This window comes from Drosophila subobscura, chromosome O (assembly GCF_008121235.1).
Source record: "Drosophila subobscura isolate 14011-0131.10 chromosome O, UCBerk_Dsub_1.0, whole genome shotgun sequence".
In the NCBI taxonomy this organism is placed as follows: domain Eukaryota; kingdom Metazoa; phylum Arthropoda; class Insecta; order Diptera; family Drosophilidae; genus Drosophila; species Drosophila subobscura.
The window spans coordinates 20931156-20947030 of NC_048533.1; the positions used below are offsets into that span (position 1 = coordinate 20931156).

At 50.6% G+C, this 15875-nt stretch overlaps 3 protein-coding genes across 4 annotated transcripts; 2 read left to right on the top strand and 1 right to left on the bottom strand.

The window, feature by feature from the left end:
• The first annotated feature begins 405 nt into the window (after window positions 1–405).
• Window positions 406–2170, top strand: LOC117897383 (tRNA dimethylallyltransferase). Its single transcript, XM_034806192.1, has one exon. It carries the CDS (start codon window positions 569–571, stop codon window positions 1928–1930), a length of 1362 nt encoding a protein of 453 aa, XP_034662083.1. The 5' UTR covers window positions 406–568; the 3' UTR covers window positions 1931–2170.
• An 84-nt stretch (window positions 2171–2254) lies between these two features.
• LOC117897382 (bifunctional purine biosynthesis protein PURH) lies at window positions 2255–4399 on the top strand. The gene is made up of 4 exons (XM_034806191.1): window positions 2255–2311; window positions 2380–3452; window positions 3516–4076; window positions 4143–4399. Exons 1-4 carry the CDS (start codon window positions 2293–2295, stop codon window positions 4260–4262), a joined length of 1773 nt encoding a protein of 590 aa, XP_034662082.1. The 5' UTR covers window positions 2255–2292; the 3' UTR covers window positions 4263–4399.
• A 29-nt stretch (window positions 4400–4428) lies between these two features.
• LOC117897377 (ATP-binding cassette sub-family G member 8) lies at window positions 4429–15840 on the bottom strand. 2 transcript variants are annotated; one of them, XM_034806180.1, is made up of 8 exons: window positions 15308–15840; window positions 8119–8260; window positions 7805–7936; window positions 6250–7643; window positions 5725–6194; window positions 5327–5447; window positions 4990–5270; window positions 4429–4919 (listed from the first exon to the last, which is right to left on the bottom strand). In XM_034806180.1, exons 2-8 carry the CDS (start codon window positions 8247–8249, stop codon window positions 4689–4691), a joined length of 2760 nt encoding a protein of 919 aa, XP_034662071.1. In that variant the 5' UTR covers window positions 8250–8260; window positions 15308–15840; the 3' UTR covers window positions 4429–4688. The 2 variants fall into 2 exon arrangements, with proteins under 2 accessions (XP_034662071.1, XP_034662070.1); XM_034806179.1 differs by having other exon boundaries at window positions 8119–8250; window positions 15308–15421.
• Between the last annotated feature and the right edge of the window lie 35 nt (window positions 15841–15875).

Genomic DNA, 15875 nt, shown 5'->3' on the forward strand with positions numbered 1-15875 from the left:
ACACAGCTACACGGCTACAAAAGCTTAGGCATGTGGGATTATGTACGCGTTAATAGACGGTCTGACTTATTGGGGGCCCCAATGATTGACATTAGTCGCCCAGCCGCATGTGTATTATGTTCATTTCTTTGGGCTTCGTTTTTACAAACTTCCTAAGTTTCTGGTCAAAATGGTAAAAATAACACTTCATAACAGTTAACGAATGATTCATTAACTACGTTTCAAATTTAAATTTTGGTTTGTGCGCGAAGAGCACGTTCACACTAAAAGGCAGCTTTACTGCCTATCGATAGTTTGATATATTCGATATAGAGTATTGTCAGTCGTGACTCCCTCGACTTTTTCACTATTTTCGCGTTTTCTGTAAGTTTTTAAACAAATTAAAAGCTAAATTAGCATTAAATATTAGTATTAAACTCCATAATTAATAAGCAAGTTGGTGTCAAACATGTATGGGCTGCAAAAATACTAACAATCGGAGAAAACAACAGGTGGTTGAGATTCGTGAGTGCCACACGTGCCGCAAAACGTGTCTGTGGGCGCTGTTTGTTTTAAATTGGTTGGAAAAATGATGCGCAAAGTGCCTTTAATTGTGATACTCGGTTCGACTGGCACCGGGAAGACGAAGCTCTCGCTGGAACTGGCCGAGCGCTTCGGGGGCGAGATAATCAGCGCCGATTCGATGCAGGTCTACACGAACCTGGACATAGCCACGGCCAAGGCAAGCAAGGAGGAGCAGACACGTGCAAGGCATCATCTGCTGGATGTGACGACACCGGCCGAGCCCTTTACAGTCACACATTTTCGCAATGCCGCGCTGCCGATTATCGAGCGGCTGCTGGCCAAGTCCACGCCGCCCATTGTCGTGGGTGGCACCAATTATTACATTGAGTCGCTGCTGTGGGACATATTGGTGGACACGCAGGAGGGGGACACCAACAACAGCAGCCTGCTGGCGGACCAGTTGGCTGATGACGCATTGGCTGGGATGACAACTGCTGAACTGCATCAGCATCTGGCCAGCATCGATGCCGGCAGCGCCAATCGCATTCACCCCAACAACAGACGCAAGATTCTGCGCGCCATTGAAGTGTACCAGGGCACCGGACAGACGCTGACGGAAAAGCTAGCAGAGCAGCGCCTAAGGCCGGGAGGAAATCGTCTGGGTGGGCCGCTGCGCTATCCCCACACAATCCTCTTGTGGCTGCGATGCCAACAGGATGTGCTCAATGCACGGCTCGATGGTCGGGTGGATGGAATGCTGCAGCAAGGTCTGCTCAGGGAGTTGCGGCAGTTTCACGATGCGAACAAAGGCGTCACTGTGCAGGCCTACACCTCGGGTGTGCTGCAAACCATCGGCTACAAGGAATTTGTGCCCTACCTGATGAAGCACAACGAGCAGCAGGATGAACAGATTGAAGAGTATCTCAAGACTCACGACTACCGCCTGCCCAGCAAGGAAGAGCTCAAGCAGGAGGGTCTGCCCGAGGGCATCGATCTGCTGCGCACCTGCTGCGATGAGTTGAAGCTGGTGACGCGCCGCTACTCCAAGAAGCAAATCAAGTGGATCAACAATCGTTTTCTGGGCAGCAAAGATCGCCAGGTGCCGGATCTGTACGAACTGGACACCAGCGATGTCAGCGCCTGGCCAGCAATGGTCTACCAGCGCGCCGAGTCCATAGTGGAGAGCTATAGGAGTGGCCAACTGTGCGAGATTGAGCCAATGGCCAAGCGTGTGCATCCCGGCGCAGATCTCAATGAGGAGACGAGCAACTTTTGTGCTACCTGCGAGCGGCACTTTGTTGGCGAGTATCAGTGGGGGCTGCACTTGAAGTCCAACAAGCACAAGCGTAGGCGGGAGGCAAAGCGCAGAAAGGAGAGGGAGCAGGAAGCGGAGCGGCAGCAGTCAACGGCTGATAAGGATTTGTAAACGAAACGAAACCCGAGACCCTGGCATAGCAATAAAGGCGTCTACGTACCATTTTGAGCGATTTTCTGTTTTGTTTTTTGTTGCACTCGAGCTGAGCTCAGTGATCTGCTGATGCAAGCGGCGGTTTGGGTGCGAATTCGATAACCCCACAGCACTGCAGCTGCACCTGGGGGGCCTGTGCCTGTGGCTGCTATCAACGACAAACCGCAGCCCACAGCCGTAGGTCGTTGCCTAGGCGTAGAAAAGCGAAAACATGTTTGTGCAATCCCAATCCGCAGCCTACGTCCTCAACTGAACTCGTTTTGCCTTTCATTTGCATTTCAGACGCCCAGTCGAACGCAGCTACAACTACAATCAGCACCATGAGCTCCAGCAAGATTGGTGAGTGTCTCCCCCAGAGTCTCTCCCAGTGTCCACCATCTAACCACACATTTATTCCTCCCACCCAGCTCTTCTTAGCGTTTCGGACAAGACGGGTCTGCTTGACTTGGGCAAGAAACTTGTGACCCTTGGCTTTGAGCTGGTCGCCAGTGGCGGCACTGCCACTGCGCTGCGTGCTGCTGGCCTCAAAGTCAAGGATGTGTCGGACATCACCGGCGCACCCGAGATGCTGGGCGGACGTGTGAAGACGCTGCACCCGGCCGTACATGCTGGCATCCTGTCACGCACCACCGACAGCGATCTCGCAGACATGTCCAAGCAGGGCTACGGCTTGGTTCAGCTGGTGGTGTGCAATCTTTATCCCTTTGCCAGCACCATAGCCAAGCCGGATGTCACGCTCGCCGATGCTGTGGAGAACATCGACATTGGCGGCGTCACACTGCTGCGTGCGGCGGCCAAGAACCATCAGCGTGTCACAGTCGTCTGCGAGGCTGTCGACTACGAGCGAGTGCTGGCGGAGATCAGCGCCAAGGGGGATACCACGCTGGAGACACGCCAGTCACTGGCCCTCAAGGCCTTCACGCACACGGCCAGCTACGACGATGCCATCTCGGACTACTTCAGGAAGCAATACGGATCGGGCGTGTCCCAGCTGCAGCTGCGCTACGGCATGAATCCGCACCAGAAGCCAGCGCAGCTGTACACCCAGCTGGCGCAGTTGCCGCTGCGCGTGCTCAATGCCTCGCCGGGCTTCATCAATCTCTGCGACGCTCTCAATGGCTGGCAGCTGGTCAAGGAACTGAAACAGGCGCTGAACCTACCGGCAGCCACTAGCTTCAAGCACGTCTCGCCCGCTGGTGCCGCTGTGGGTGTGGCCCTCAATCCTGCACAGGCCAAGCTCTGCATGGTGGACGATCTATACGAGCAGCTGACGCCACTGGCCACGGCCTATGCCCGGGCACGTGGCGCGGATCGTATGAGCTCGTTCGGGGACTTTGTGGCCCTGTCCGATGTCTGCGATGTGGTCACAGCGAAAATCATTTCCCGCGAGGTATCCGATGGCATCATTGCCGCTGGCTACGAGCCGGCAGCACTGGAAATTCTCAAGAAAAAGAAAAATGGCAGCTACTGCATACTGCAGGTGAGTAAAACTCAAATCCAAATTCAAAATGAGTTCCCAAATTGATGCCAAAACTCCTTGCAGATGGATCCCAGCTACGAGCCCACCGCTGTGGAGCGCAAGACCATCTTTGGCTTGACACTGGAACAGAAGCGCAACGATGCCGTCATTGATGCCTCGCTCTTCTCGAAGGTCGTGAGCAAGCGCAGTCCCCTGCCCGAGGCAGCTGTGCGGGATCTGATTGTGGCCACCATTGCGCTGAAGTACACGCAGAGCAACTCCGTTTGCTATGCGCGCGATGGTCAGGTCATTGGCATTGGTGCGGGCCAGCAATCCCGCATCCATTGCACGCGTCTGGCCGGCGAGAAGGCCGACAACTGGTGGCTGCGTCAGCATCCCAGTGTGGCCGGCATGAAGTTCAAGGCAGGCGTGAAGCGCGCTGAGATTTCCAATGCCATTGACAACTACGTGAATGGCACGGTGGGCAAGGATATGCCGCTGACACAGTTCGAGAGCATGTTCGACACGGCGCCACAGCAGCTGTCCGCTGAGCAGAAAGTGGAATGGCTGAAGCAGCTGAGCGGCGTGGCTCTCGGCTCGGATGCATTCTTTCCCTTCCGCGATAACATTGATCGCGCGAGTCTGGTAAGTTGGAAAGCTTCTAGTTATGCTTTGCACTCTCCTTAACTCCTTTTTATTATATTTCCACAGAGCGGAGTGTCGTACATTGCCAGCCCGGCGGGCTCTACCAATGATGCTGGCGTCATTGCCGCCTGCGATGAGCATGGAATCATTATGGCCCACACCAATCTGCGTCTGTTTCATCATTAAAGGACAGTGCAGCAACCACCTAAGCATATCTACCAGTTACCGACTGCTAAGTTCGCGTATTCTTTGGCATTTTTAGATCTTCCTCTGTCGAATATGCACACCCAAATCCAACTGCCTTTTCTCCACATTCCACATGCACAATAAAAATAGAATTTAAACTTGTACCTTTAGTTAGTTAAACGAACGCTGCCTCGACTAAACACTATTTATTTATCAAGAATTAGTTTGCTAGTGAATGTACACAGTTCGAAGAACCAGTTCAGAACCAGCTACAGTTCCAGTTTGCCAGCGAATGTACACAGTTCGAAGAACCAGCTACAGTTCCAGTTTGCTAACGAATGTACACAGTTCGAAGAACCAGTTGAGAACCAGATCCAGCTACAGTTCCAAATCGAAATTCAAGTCCATGAGCGACTGGCAGGCAGCCTACCGACTGCGTTGCTTCCGACAGGCTCTTTGACAATTGCACAAAAATATGATGAAGGTGAAACAAAAGATGAGCACAGAGGCTAGAACCAATGCCACGGATGTGGTCTGCTCATAGCTGAGCGTGGGATCGAGCACATGCTGCTGCGGCAGCAATTCAAAGTCGACTAGCACTTGGGTGCCGTTGGGCGGCGGGCAGGGCTGCTGCACAATAATCTCCTGATGCTGAACCTGTAATAAACAATTTCAGCATGAGTTTACTTTCAGTTTTCTTATATTTTGCTGCTGCTGGTAGACCCACCTGTTTGTTGCGGCACAGCTGCAGGCCAGCCGAATTGGCCAGCGTCTCCGCACTGTACTCATCCTGCACGAGCACGGGCAGCAGCCAACGCTCCGGGGAGACCAGCTGCAGCCAGGACCAGAACTTGGACAGATTCTGTGGATGCACCAGATAGCCACCCACCGATGCCAGTGCGAGGCTGATCAAGCCATTGACAATGCTCGCGGAGACCTTGCAAGGGAATAGATGCGCACAGAACAGGGCGAGGGTTTGCACGAGCGTTAAGTAGAGCAGCATGTAGCCTGCAAAGAGGAAAGGTTTAGCAAGGAGGAGCAGCGGGTTTTGCTGTATAACTTACCCATGTACAAGTAGATGCCCGTATCGCTGCTGTTCGAATAGGTGTACAGTCCGGCCATGCTGTGTGCCGGCAGCAGATATGCCAGCCAAATGCACAAGCTGGGAAACAGGCCCAGTAAACTCTGTTCACAAAAGAAATTCATACATTAGTTTTCCATTCCTGCACAGTCGCAGCAAAGACAAAATAATATCAAGATGATAACGAAGAGGGGGGTTGGTTTCTTTGCTAAATTTCTTGGTGAAATTACTAACAAGGTGACGTTCTCCGCTGAGCGAGGACGTCACGTTGTAAGTAAATTCACCACAGGACCCAGTGCTAGAACCAGGCAGAACAAGCGTATGGCAATTACGCATCTTGATTTTACATTGTCTTTGGTCGCTTGCCCATAGATAACTCACCTGCACCACAATGTAGAGACTGCGCGAGTACAGGCCCAAGCGAATGTCTCGCTCTGCATGCCGTCGATCCTCCTGGGTGTCGCGTATGGTGAGCATGACCAGCGGCCAGTAGACCAGCACCATGACACAATGATGGTAGCCAAAGCGATCGTTGTAGGTCAGCTGTGGATCCGAGGCAGGCACATCCCAGAAGATGCAGCCAATGCACAGCGACAGCACAGCGGCGGCAATCAGCTTGCTGATCCACGTGAGCAGTGATCCTGGCTGCTTGTAGCCCGCAAAGCGCTTGATCAGCGCCTTCATCTGGCCAAAGAAGCCCGCTTTGAGGGTAAAGTTGGGCAGCGAGGCGGGTGGGGCGGCCAGCGGTGGCTCCGAGTTGATTTGATCCCAGGCATTGGCCAGCGATTCGATGCGTGCGGAGGACTCCAGCATGGCAGCCGCTGACAGGTCATCCAGGGTGACCAAATCCACTGCAAAGGAAGGAAGATTAAAGCTGGCAGAGAGGGAGAGCTGCTTGCCACTTACAATAGTAATCCGCTGGGTTCTTGAACGGCGGACACGGATAGCCCAGCTCGCCCATGTGTCGCGGTAAGTCCGCGCGACTGCCCGAGAAGACGGTGCGTCCGCCGGACAGCAGCAGCACGCCGGAGCACATGGAAAGTATCTCAAAGGTGGGCGGCTGTAGAGTCATGATGACAATGCGTCCGCCGCTGCACCACTGCCGCAGATATTCCACGAGGAAGAACGTGTCAAAGATGTCCATGTTGCTGGTGACCTGATCGAGAATCAGCAGCGAGGATTGCGCCAGCAGCTGGCACGCCACGCTCAGTCGCTGCTTCTCCGAGTGCGTCAGCGAGGAGACATTCGAGGCGCGCACGGTGTTCAGGCCCAGATCCTCAATGAGCACATCCATGCGCTCCTTGATGTCGCTGCGATCGATGGGCCCGCGCAGCGCGGCATGGAAGTTCAACGTGCACTGGACACTCATGCGCGGATCGAGGGAGGACACCTCCAGCGCTGGCACATAGCTGCACAGCTCCCGCAGGCCGTGGCGATTCACCTGCTGCCCATTGATGAGAATCTCACCGCCCAGCCGCTCACTCAGTCCGGCCAGGCACTCGGCCAGGGCGCTGCCCTCGCGCTGTGACGTGGCCATAATGGCGAACAGATCGCCGGCCTTCGCCTGCATCGAGACGCCGCGCAGGCAGGGATTCACATCGAGGCAGTGCACCTGTATGTTCGGATAGATCAAGCCCATGCCCGACTGCTTGCGGCTGTGCACGTACTGCTGCGCATGCCTCGAGCTCGCGTATATCCTCGACTCGTTGTAGTCATAGCCCAGGCCCAGGTCCGCGCTCATGCCGCCCTGTGCGCCCAGCAGATCCGCCTCGCTGTGCGAGCGATGGCCGTAGTGTTTGCCATTCATGTACTGCTGCTGCTGCTGGTGCTGCTGGTGCTGCTGGTGCTGCTGATGCAGCTGCTGGTGCTGCTGCTGATGATGATGATGCTGACCCACTGCTATGCTCGCTCTGCTGTTGGCCTGACGCAGTGCTGCCGCCGGCACACCGCCATGGGCACGCGACTCGGGGCGCGAGTGCGGCATGCCGCCAATGGCACGGAAGTCGGACTCGCTGCGATACTTCCGTAGATTCGGTGGCACACGACTGCGCGTCGTCTCGTTGTCGCTGCTGTCGTAGCCACTGGAGCCAGCGCCCGCCGGTGCGCCCGAACTGTCCCTGAAGCCACGATTCACGCGGCCCCGAACGCCGCCCAGAGCACTGGAGCCGCCTGGTATAGGTCCTGGTCCTGGGCCTGGTCCCGGACCCGGTCGATGCGAGCGCTGTGAGCCCGCGTTCGGTGGAAAGACGCGCGGCAGTCCAAACTTCAGATATGTGTACATGTTCGAGCCCAAAGGAGATCTGCAAAAGGGTTGAGGGAAACGTTTGAGTTTCAGGGATCATGATAAATACCCCCCCAATCCTGTGGTGCACCTTTCAATTGCATTTACCGACTAATGGATGATGGAAGAGGCATGATAATAATTGTGAAAGTGTGTAAAACAATTCCCTGTCTGACTCACTTGGGTCCGTAGCGCGGATGATTCAAAATGGATTGAACTGTGGTATCGCGTAGCTGGAAGTTTCCATATGGCAGCGGTGATTTATCAGACGAGCCCAGCGCCGAGTCGGTAAAGTCAGAGTTCAGATTTTGCCTGCAGAGAAGAGGGGAGTTGGTTGCGGTCAGCTGGCCATGATTGGGGGGGGGTTGGCTGTTTATGGCATCAACTTCCGCCTTCCGTTTGCGGTTAAATCAAGCGTCAACAGGTGCAGCCACTGACGCTCCATTGAGCTGTGGCCAGCTGCACCCAGCTGCGCCCTGTGCCCTAAAACTCACCTGTAGATGGACCAGGCATGCAGATCTTCGGATGCCGCTGGCGGCAGCGGTGTATTGGGTCCATGCGGCACCGAGTAGCGTCGCTCCTCGCGTGACATCTTCTTGTTGTTCGAAAAGTTGCTCAGCTCCATGTTGTGTCTGTCTGCAAGTGGCACGAGTCGATTTCGGGTCAAAAATTTAAGCTTATTCCGCAGTCAAACTGGGTCAAGAATACGGGCTACTGTCTCTGCTGCCATTACTCATAATTGGCGGGAATTAGCCTAATGACAATGCCCCCACATATCCACACACGCAGCAGGCAGTTGGCAATTGGAATTCAGAGTCTCTCATTAAGTGTCAGAGTCAGCGAGTCACAGCCATTGTCATTTCATAAAGCGGAAATTGTGCTCGATTCTTGGGCTGCTGGCTGCAGTTTTTCAAAGAATATTTTCTACATTCATTAAGCCACAAACTGAGTTGCAGCCTTGAACTATATCATGTGGCTGTTGGCAGTTAAGGCTGATACCTAGATTCTATGCCCACACACAGCTCGCATTTCTATTGCCATTTGTGGGCGGCTGTTTCCCCTTCCGTTGCCACAAATCAAAGCTAATTATTGCCTTTTATTATAGTTATTATTAAAAGATATGCTGGGCTAGCTAACAGCAGGGTTGAGCACGTAGCACATGACAATGTGGCTGCCCCTTTGGGCTCATCTCACTTTGATTTCTCATTAGCTTTAGCGGTTTTTTCTTGCACTTCTTTGAGCTAATTTCTGTGGCTTATTGCTGCCGCTTATGAGAGGCAAATCAAGACAGAACAAAGCGCTTTGCTGATTGCCACAGCGGCTGCTGTGTGTGTTTTTAATTGCCAAAAAAAAGAGAAGCAGCCGCAAAAACTGGCATGCAAATGAGCCAGAGCTGCTGTGGCGCCCCAAAAGGTGGCCAAATGTGGCGCATTATGCAATTGAAACAAAACGGCAAAGCAAAACTAACAGAAACTAATGCACAACAAGTGCTGCAGCTGTCTGCTGCAGTGCACCGAGGCGTGTGCATTTCCGTTGTGGCAGCCACAAAACAGTCCGACAGACAGACAGACCGACAGACAGACACTCGGCTTATGTAGTCGCAAGTGTTCTACGAGGAGTTTGCCTTTTGGCGAAAGTGAATGCCGCAGTTACAGATACTCTCGGGGCAATAATTACCACTGATGTGCGGCACATCGGAAAGTGAAGCTGCGGCCAAGGCGTTGCCGGGTAGAAATGCTTTTTTCTGGCGCCTTTCGCCCCGTTCAACTTTCTGTATGATTATTATGAGATTGCTTATTAAACATTGTTGCAGCTTGGGGTATTAACGCTTTTAATTGCGTGCTAAATTCGGCTTTAATTAAAAAACGTTTGTGGCATAATCCGCCATAAACGGATTTTCCTGCCAGTTCAACGCATTTTTCAGTTGATTTTGTGTGTGTTTGCTTTTTGTTTTGTTTATGTTTTTCCTACACAATTTCAATGTTTACCTGGGGGGGGCATAGAGGGGCTTTTTCTGCCTGCACAACGGAGTGAAAGTGGAAGTTGTGGCCAAGCAAAAAAGGTTTTTTTTAAGACCCGCGAGAGCCTGCCAAGCCAGCCATGCTGCACACACAGATACTGCCACAGATACTGCCACAGATACTTCAGTATTTGTATCTTAAGTGGGCACAAAGCGTCGCTTTTGTTGCATGTAATGCATGTAATGAATGAATGGTATTGGGGGCAATGATACGGCCGAGACTGAGGGACAGGCGGCATTGATTTATGCTCGAGTCAAAGCAAAAAGATATCAAAAAAAGCATCCATGGATCTCCATTGTTTGTGGCTCCAACAAGTGCGTGAAGCTACGAGAGATGGTTGGTTGTTCGGATGGAAAGGAAAGTGAATTGATCATCAACCAAAAAAGCGGGCAAGACTTTTAGTTTCAAACTAAAGACATCAAAATGTAATTAATAATCGAAAATTGATGCTCGGGGTGTGCCGCCGCTGATTGATGGAGTTGTTTGTGGCAGATCGTTAGTTTCTTAGTGATTAATTAATCAACTTTTGCAGCTCAAACACTGCGTTTCACTTCTATAAAACATAAACATTTGTTGTACATATTTTCTGCTGCTGCATAAATCTATTCTCAGTGATTGGGTGGCCAAAAACTGGATCTGCAGCTGTGCAGCAGCCCCAAAACAATGCCAGCGACTGGCAGTTGCAGCTTTGCAGCCGTGGCCAGAATTATATCATAGACTTTGAGTCCGGTCCAATGTGGGTCACTGGCTGTTGCATGATTCCATTCGTACAGCGCTTATTTCCCTGTCAACGGTGCTCGAGCTGGTGTGAATAAATCACAAATAAGTGAGCCAAACGGTTATTGGCAACTGCTTAGGCCAATTGGCAATTGCCAGCCAGCCGGTTAGCAGTTCCCACTGGAGCTGGCAGAGGAGAGTGTAGACCCGTTGGCTGTCATGCTGCATTCCCGTTGACTGTCCTGAAGACACACATACCAGAGGCAGGTCCGAGTGAGAGAAGGAGAGAAGTTGTTGTCGCTTGACAACTGCCCGGAGAACCGTTGCGTGTCGGACTGTCTCTCTGTCTGTCTGGAGACCTACTCTGGGCCAGAGTCACAGTCAGCGCCATTGATGCAAAAACTGCAGTTAGACAACGAGTTGCAGACAGTTGTCTTCGTTGGCTTTTCGGTCACTGATCGCGCCGGCTTGTGGCGCTCATTTTATGATTTAATGGAGCGGAGCACCCAAGTGCTTTGTGGCTGCTCTCACTCTGCTGTGGCTTGACCTGCCCTCGAGGCTGCCCAATCTTGTTGAGATTTCCATTCCCACGCAAAAGCCAATTAAATTGGGTTAACAAATGAGCCGTTTCCCCGGTGCACAGGGCCAAGTTTTCATTTCATTTCACTGCCGCCCCGAAAACTTGTTTCTCATTCCTCGCAGCAGCAGGTAGGTCAGCCAGCCGACAGGCTCCCAAATCACAAGCTGCGCCTTTGATGGCCACTGACAGACTGTCCAAGAGAGAGGAGTGAAATGCCAGGGCAGGGGTGAGGGTAGAGGCTTTGCCTAGCGAGAAAGTGAAACTCTTGTGTGTGTGGCATAATTTGTGGCCGTTGTGGCTGAGAATGTGCCGCATGGGGCGTGTGATAAATGCCAGCAAAAAGTGGGTCGCGGCGGCCTGCAAAAGTTTTGCTGCAGTTTTGTAATTTTTGCCATTAATTTTTGCACAAAGGAATTCCATAAAAAGTTATTTTTGCATGCAGCCATTGAGTCATTTCCAGCAAGTATTTGCAGCAGAGTGAGAGAACTCTTTGGGAACTAAATTTGGGAAATATTTGCCGCTCGAAACGAGTTATCCTGAGCAGCATTTTTATCACAAATATGAGCTGCATACCGCAGCGCTGACTAATGCCAAATGCCGCAGCTCTCAGCGCTAATCAAAGCAACTAAACGATGTGCCAGCTTGTGGCCAACATTCCAGCGTTTGTTGAACTTGTTCTCAGCTCTCTGAATCTTTAGCTGATTCCCCGCCTGAAGATATTTTTGTGTGTGTGTGTGTTAATTGATCTCTCGAGTTTTTGTTTGATTTTTTAGCGCGTTTTTTTGTTGGGACGAGTATGCAAATTGCTCATGGGATACACACTCACACTGCTGCGCAGACTTATGCCAGCTAAGCGACATTCAAGTCCGTCAAAGAGAGGGAATCTTGAATGGCAGCGGACAGCCGACAGCCGACAGCCGCGACACATGCTCGTAATTTGTGAAAGTTTTTTCGGGTAAATTGATTGTGAGTGAAAGATATTTGAGCTCTCAGTCTGAGGAGAGCTGGAAGGCAGCTCCAATGATCTCCAATAAACTCTTGCGGCTTAGAACCAATCATTAATCATGTTAGTCGCTCTCCTGGCGCATCTTGGAGCTGACCCAAATGGCAGCTCGTCTCGCGTACTACTTAATGGTTGTGGCCCACAAATTGGCATTAAATTGAGCAATAGCCGGCCGACCGGGGGGTGCACGGGGCCATAACCAGAAATGCGAGCACAAGAATTCCGCCACTCTGCTGACATCGTGGCTCTGCTGTGACTGTGACCCCAAAAGCAGCGAAAACAAACACAAAATGAAGCTAATGTCAGTCGACGTCAACGAATATTCCGTCATGGCTGGCATGGCTGAGCCACTGCGCTGGCTCGCATTTCGGTGTTGATTTTCAGTTTTGGCTTTTCCGTTTTTTTTCGGTTTTCCATTTTCGCTTCGTAAATTGAAGCAAGGTCAGTTTTATTAATTATACGAACAACTTTTGCCACAGTTTTGGGCATCTTTACAGGCAATTAACGCTGAGCAGCAGCAGCAGCAGGAGGCCCGAGACAAAGGGGCAAGACTTTCCTGTGTTGCAACAGAGAGCAGACCACACCGGAGACTTGTGAAAGTGGCCAACAATTGTGGGTAAAAATTTGCATGGCAGTCGGCACTCCCCTTTTTTGCCCACACACACACACACACACACACACAAGCGCCAGCCAGCTAATTGACATAAATTCCAAGACAAACAAAAAGGAAAAGAAAGACAGCGGCAGGCAGGCAGTCGAGCAGTTCCCTGCGTTTGCTGTTGCATGCATAAAAATGCGAGTTACAAATGGCCAAATTCCAGCAAAAAAACAAACACACACACACACACACACCCATGTGTCCCCCCACGACCTGCTCTCTGGGTTTGACATGGATTCAAAGTCCGATTTATTCGGCTCACGTTTCGAGAGCTTCTCGTTCGCTTCACAGCTTCGACTCTGACTTGATCATTCTTCATTCTATTCATGATTCTGCCATGGCAGTGTGTGTGTGTGTGTTTTCCAAGTGAAATTAAATAAAGTTCTCTTTTCTTTGCTGTACTTTTTATGGCCGTAAAAGTCACGAGGCAGCGGCGTACTTTCTTCGCCTAATTATGCAGCTGTTCTGCTTCTGTTGCTGCCTCTGGCTCGTCTCGTGTGTTAATTTAATTATAATAAAAAGTAAATTAACTTGCTCTCTGGCCTCTATCAATGCACACAATTTTCATGGTCGCAGCGTTTTATGTGCATCTGTGGAATTTCGAATTTAAATTTTATACCCCCGTTGGCCGGCACTGCAGCAGGGTCTGCCGCTGACTTCATCCAGGTGAGAGCTAGTCAGTGATCATTAAATGCAATGATTCATCCGTCTCGGAATAGCATCCACACATCACATACTAAAGGTTCAATTGAGGCACAGTAAAATATCTGTGAGCCCAGAGCAAGAACAAGTTCTGGCTGCAGCCACACCTTTGCCTTTTGCTGAAACCAAAAACTTGCCTAGACCCCCAGACAAAGACAAAGAGCAGACCAAACCAACCCAACCCTCTCCCCCCCCCTGTCAGTGCTCCACAGATTCCCGCTGGGACTGGCAAACTCCCCACAAAGCCATAACTGACAATCAATTCGAGTTTAAGCTGCCGCTGCCGCCGCCGCCGCCGCCGTCGCTGTCTGCCTGCGCCTTTTGCCTCTTGGACTTTTTGTCTAGACTCCGCCGGTTGCTGCCTTAAGTCTTTCGATTTTCGTTGGAATTGGAGCTGAAATTGTTCGAAAATTGAATTACGATCGCTCGAACGATACCAAAACTTATTGTCAGATATTGTCAGCCGCTTCTAAGCACTTTTTTGGCTTTGTTCTTTTGGTATCTTTTTCCCTCAGTTTTTTTCTTATTTATTTTTGGGGTTGGGGGAACGCAAGCAGCAGCCACAAATCATCAGCAAGACACCGTTAACAGCTATAATAATACTGTTAACTAATTTACGCCAGAACCACAACAGCAACAATGGCTAGAAAAATCAAGAGAAAAAACAAAACAACAAGTCAGCGGCCCAGCAGCCCAGCGGCCCAGCGGCCCATCATTTTTCGGTTGGGGCTATCTATCGGACCCACCAAAAGAAACCTTTTTCAATGGACTTGGCTTGGCCATGGCTCAGCAAATCTAACGGTACGTCCGAGAGGTAATTAGATGCGAGTAATTTGTGGAAATGGAAGCCAAGTGGATGCCAAGAATCTGCATTGGGAAGGGCCGCCGCGGAGAGACAATGATTTATGGCGGAGCCCTGAGAATGGTGTTAAAAAAAAGTTGGTTCTGGGTTCTGCTGATTGGGGAGCATCAGCCAAATGTGCCGAGAAATCTCAACTTTAATGGCGCAACATTTTTTGAAAGTGATTGTGAGCCAAAGATTGGCAGCTGCAACGCAGCCAAAATTGCAAAATGAATGTGAAAGTTGCTTAGGCCAGACAGGCCGATCGCTCGCTGATTCTCTCTCTATATGCCCATGTAAAGGCTGTACATAAGGGAGATATGTTTATATACCTGCCATATCTTTATGTGTTCAGTTTGGTGCACATAAAACCATCTTCAGCCAAAGAGGAAATGCCAAGACGTTGCCGGGGAAGCAAACAAAAAAAAAATGATCCCCGGAGAGCACTAAGAAGGCAACGAGCGAGCACCATCGAGCATCGAGGCAGCCGGCAGCCAAACAAACAAACAAACTGAAACTTGTATCTAAAAGATACACACTCGCAGAAGCAAACTCAGAACTCAGAACTCAGAACAGCACCAACAACAGAGTTGGGCACTTGGCCATGGCTTGGCACTGTCTTTGGCTTTGGCTTTGGCTCTAGATGGGGGGACTTGGACGACCGCCACTTGGGTTCTGGTTCTGGAGGGCCCCACAGCGAAAGAGAGTGGGCAAGAGAGCGAGCAAAAAAAAAGAAGTTATGTGGAAGCAGTGGAAAGATAGAAGCCAAGCTAGACAAAAACCCGCTTGTGGGATCTTTGACCTGCGCTCGGTGACGACCGAGAGAGCAGCCGCAGCGGCAGTCGCAGTCGCAGCCAACGTGGAGCGCTGGCCCTTCAACGCCTTGGCTGGAACCTTAGAAGTCTCTTTGTAGCTGAGCAGCGAGTTTTGCGGAGAATATATACATATGTGTGTGTGTGTGTGTGTGTGTAACGTTGAGAGGTAGCAAGTGTTGGGTCTTGGCGTTGTTTAATACAATTAACAGTAAATACCAGTTGTACAAACTCCAATTAGTTGTCCACCAAGAGGTACATACATACATACATGCACATGTGTATGCACAGATGTATGTGCACACTTATCTATCATCTATTGTCCCTTGCTGTACTGTGCAACACTTACATTTTGCTCTTGCTGTTGGTGCAGTTGCTCCTTGCTGGTTACAATGTTGGCAGTTCTCAATCTCTCTGCATATTCCACATAGGTACAGGCACACACACGCAAACACAAAAAAACACAACACACACGCACAAATCTCGCGTCACTTGTATTTGATTTTGGCGTTTTCGGCTGGAACCACTTTTTATTTTGTATTTCTTATTTGATTTTTTTTGTATTGGCAAATTTTATTTGTCATAAGCCATCAACATTTGCATGCACTTCCACATTGCCATTTGGTAATATTTGCACTTATTGTATTTCATTTGCCTTTGCCTTTATTTGTTGTTGTTATCGTTACGCCAACAACATTTGAATTAGATTTCCATACGCGTTGTGGTGTTTTTTTGTTTGGTTGATTATATTTTTCTCTGCTTGGAATTCCTGAATTTAGTTTTCAAGCGCCGTGCACAGGCAGCAAAATGTGAGGCAAATCTGGGCACCGAACCGCGGGCTCTGCAGAGGCAAACTCTCTCGCTGCTCGGTTGGAATCGAACTGAACTGAACTTGGCCTCCGGACGCCATCTTAGCC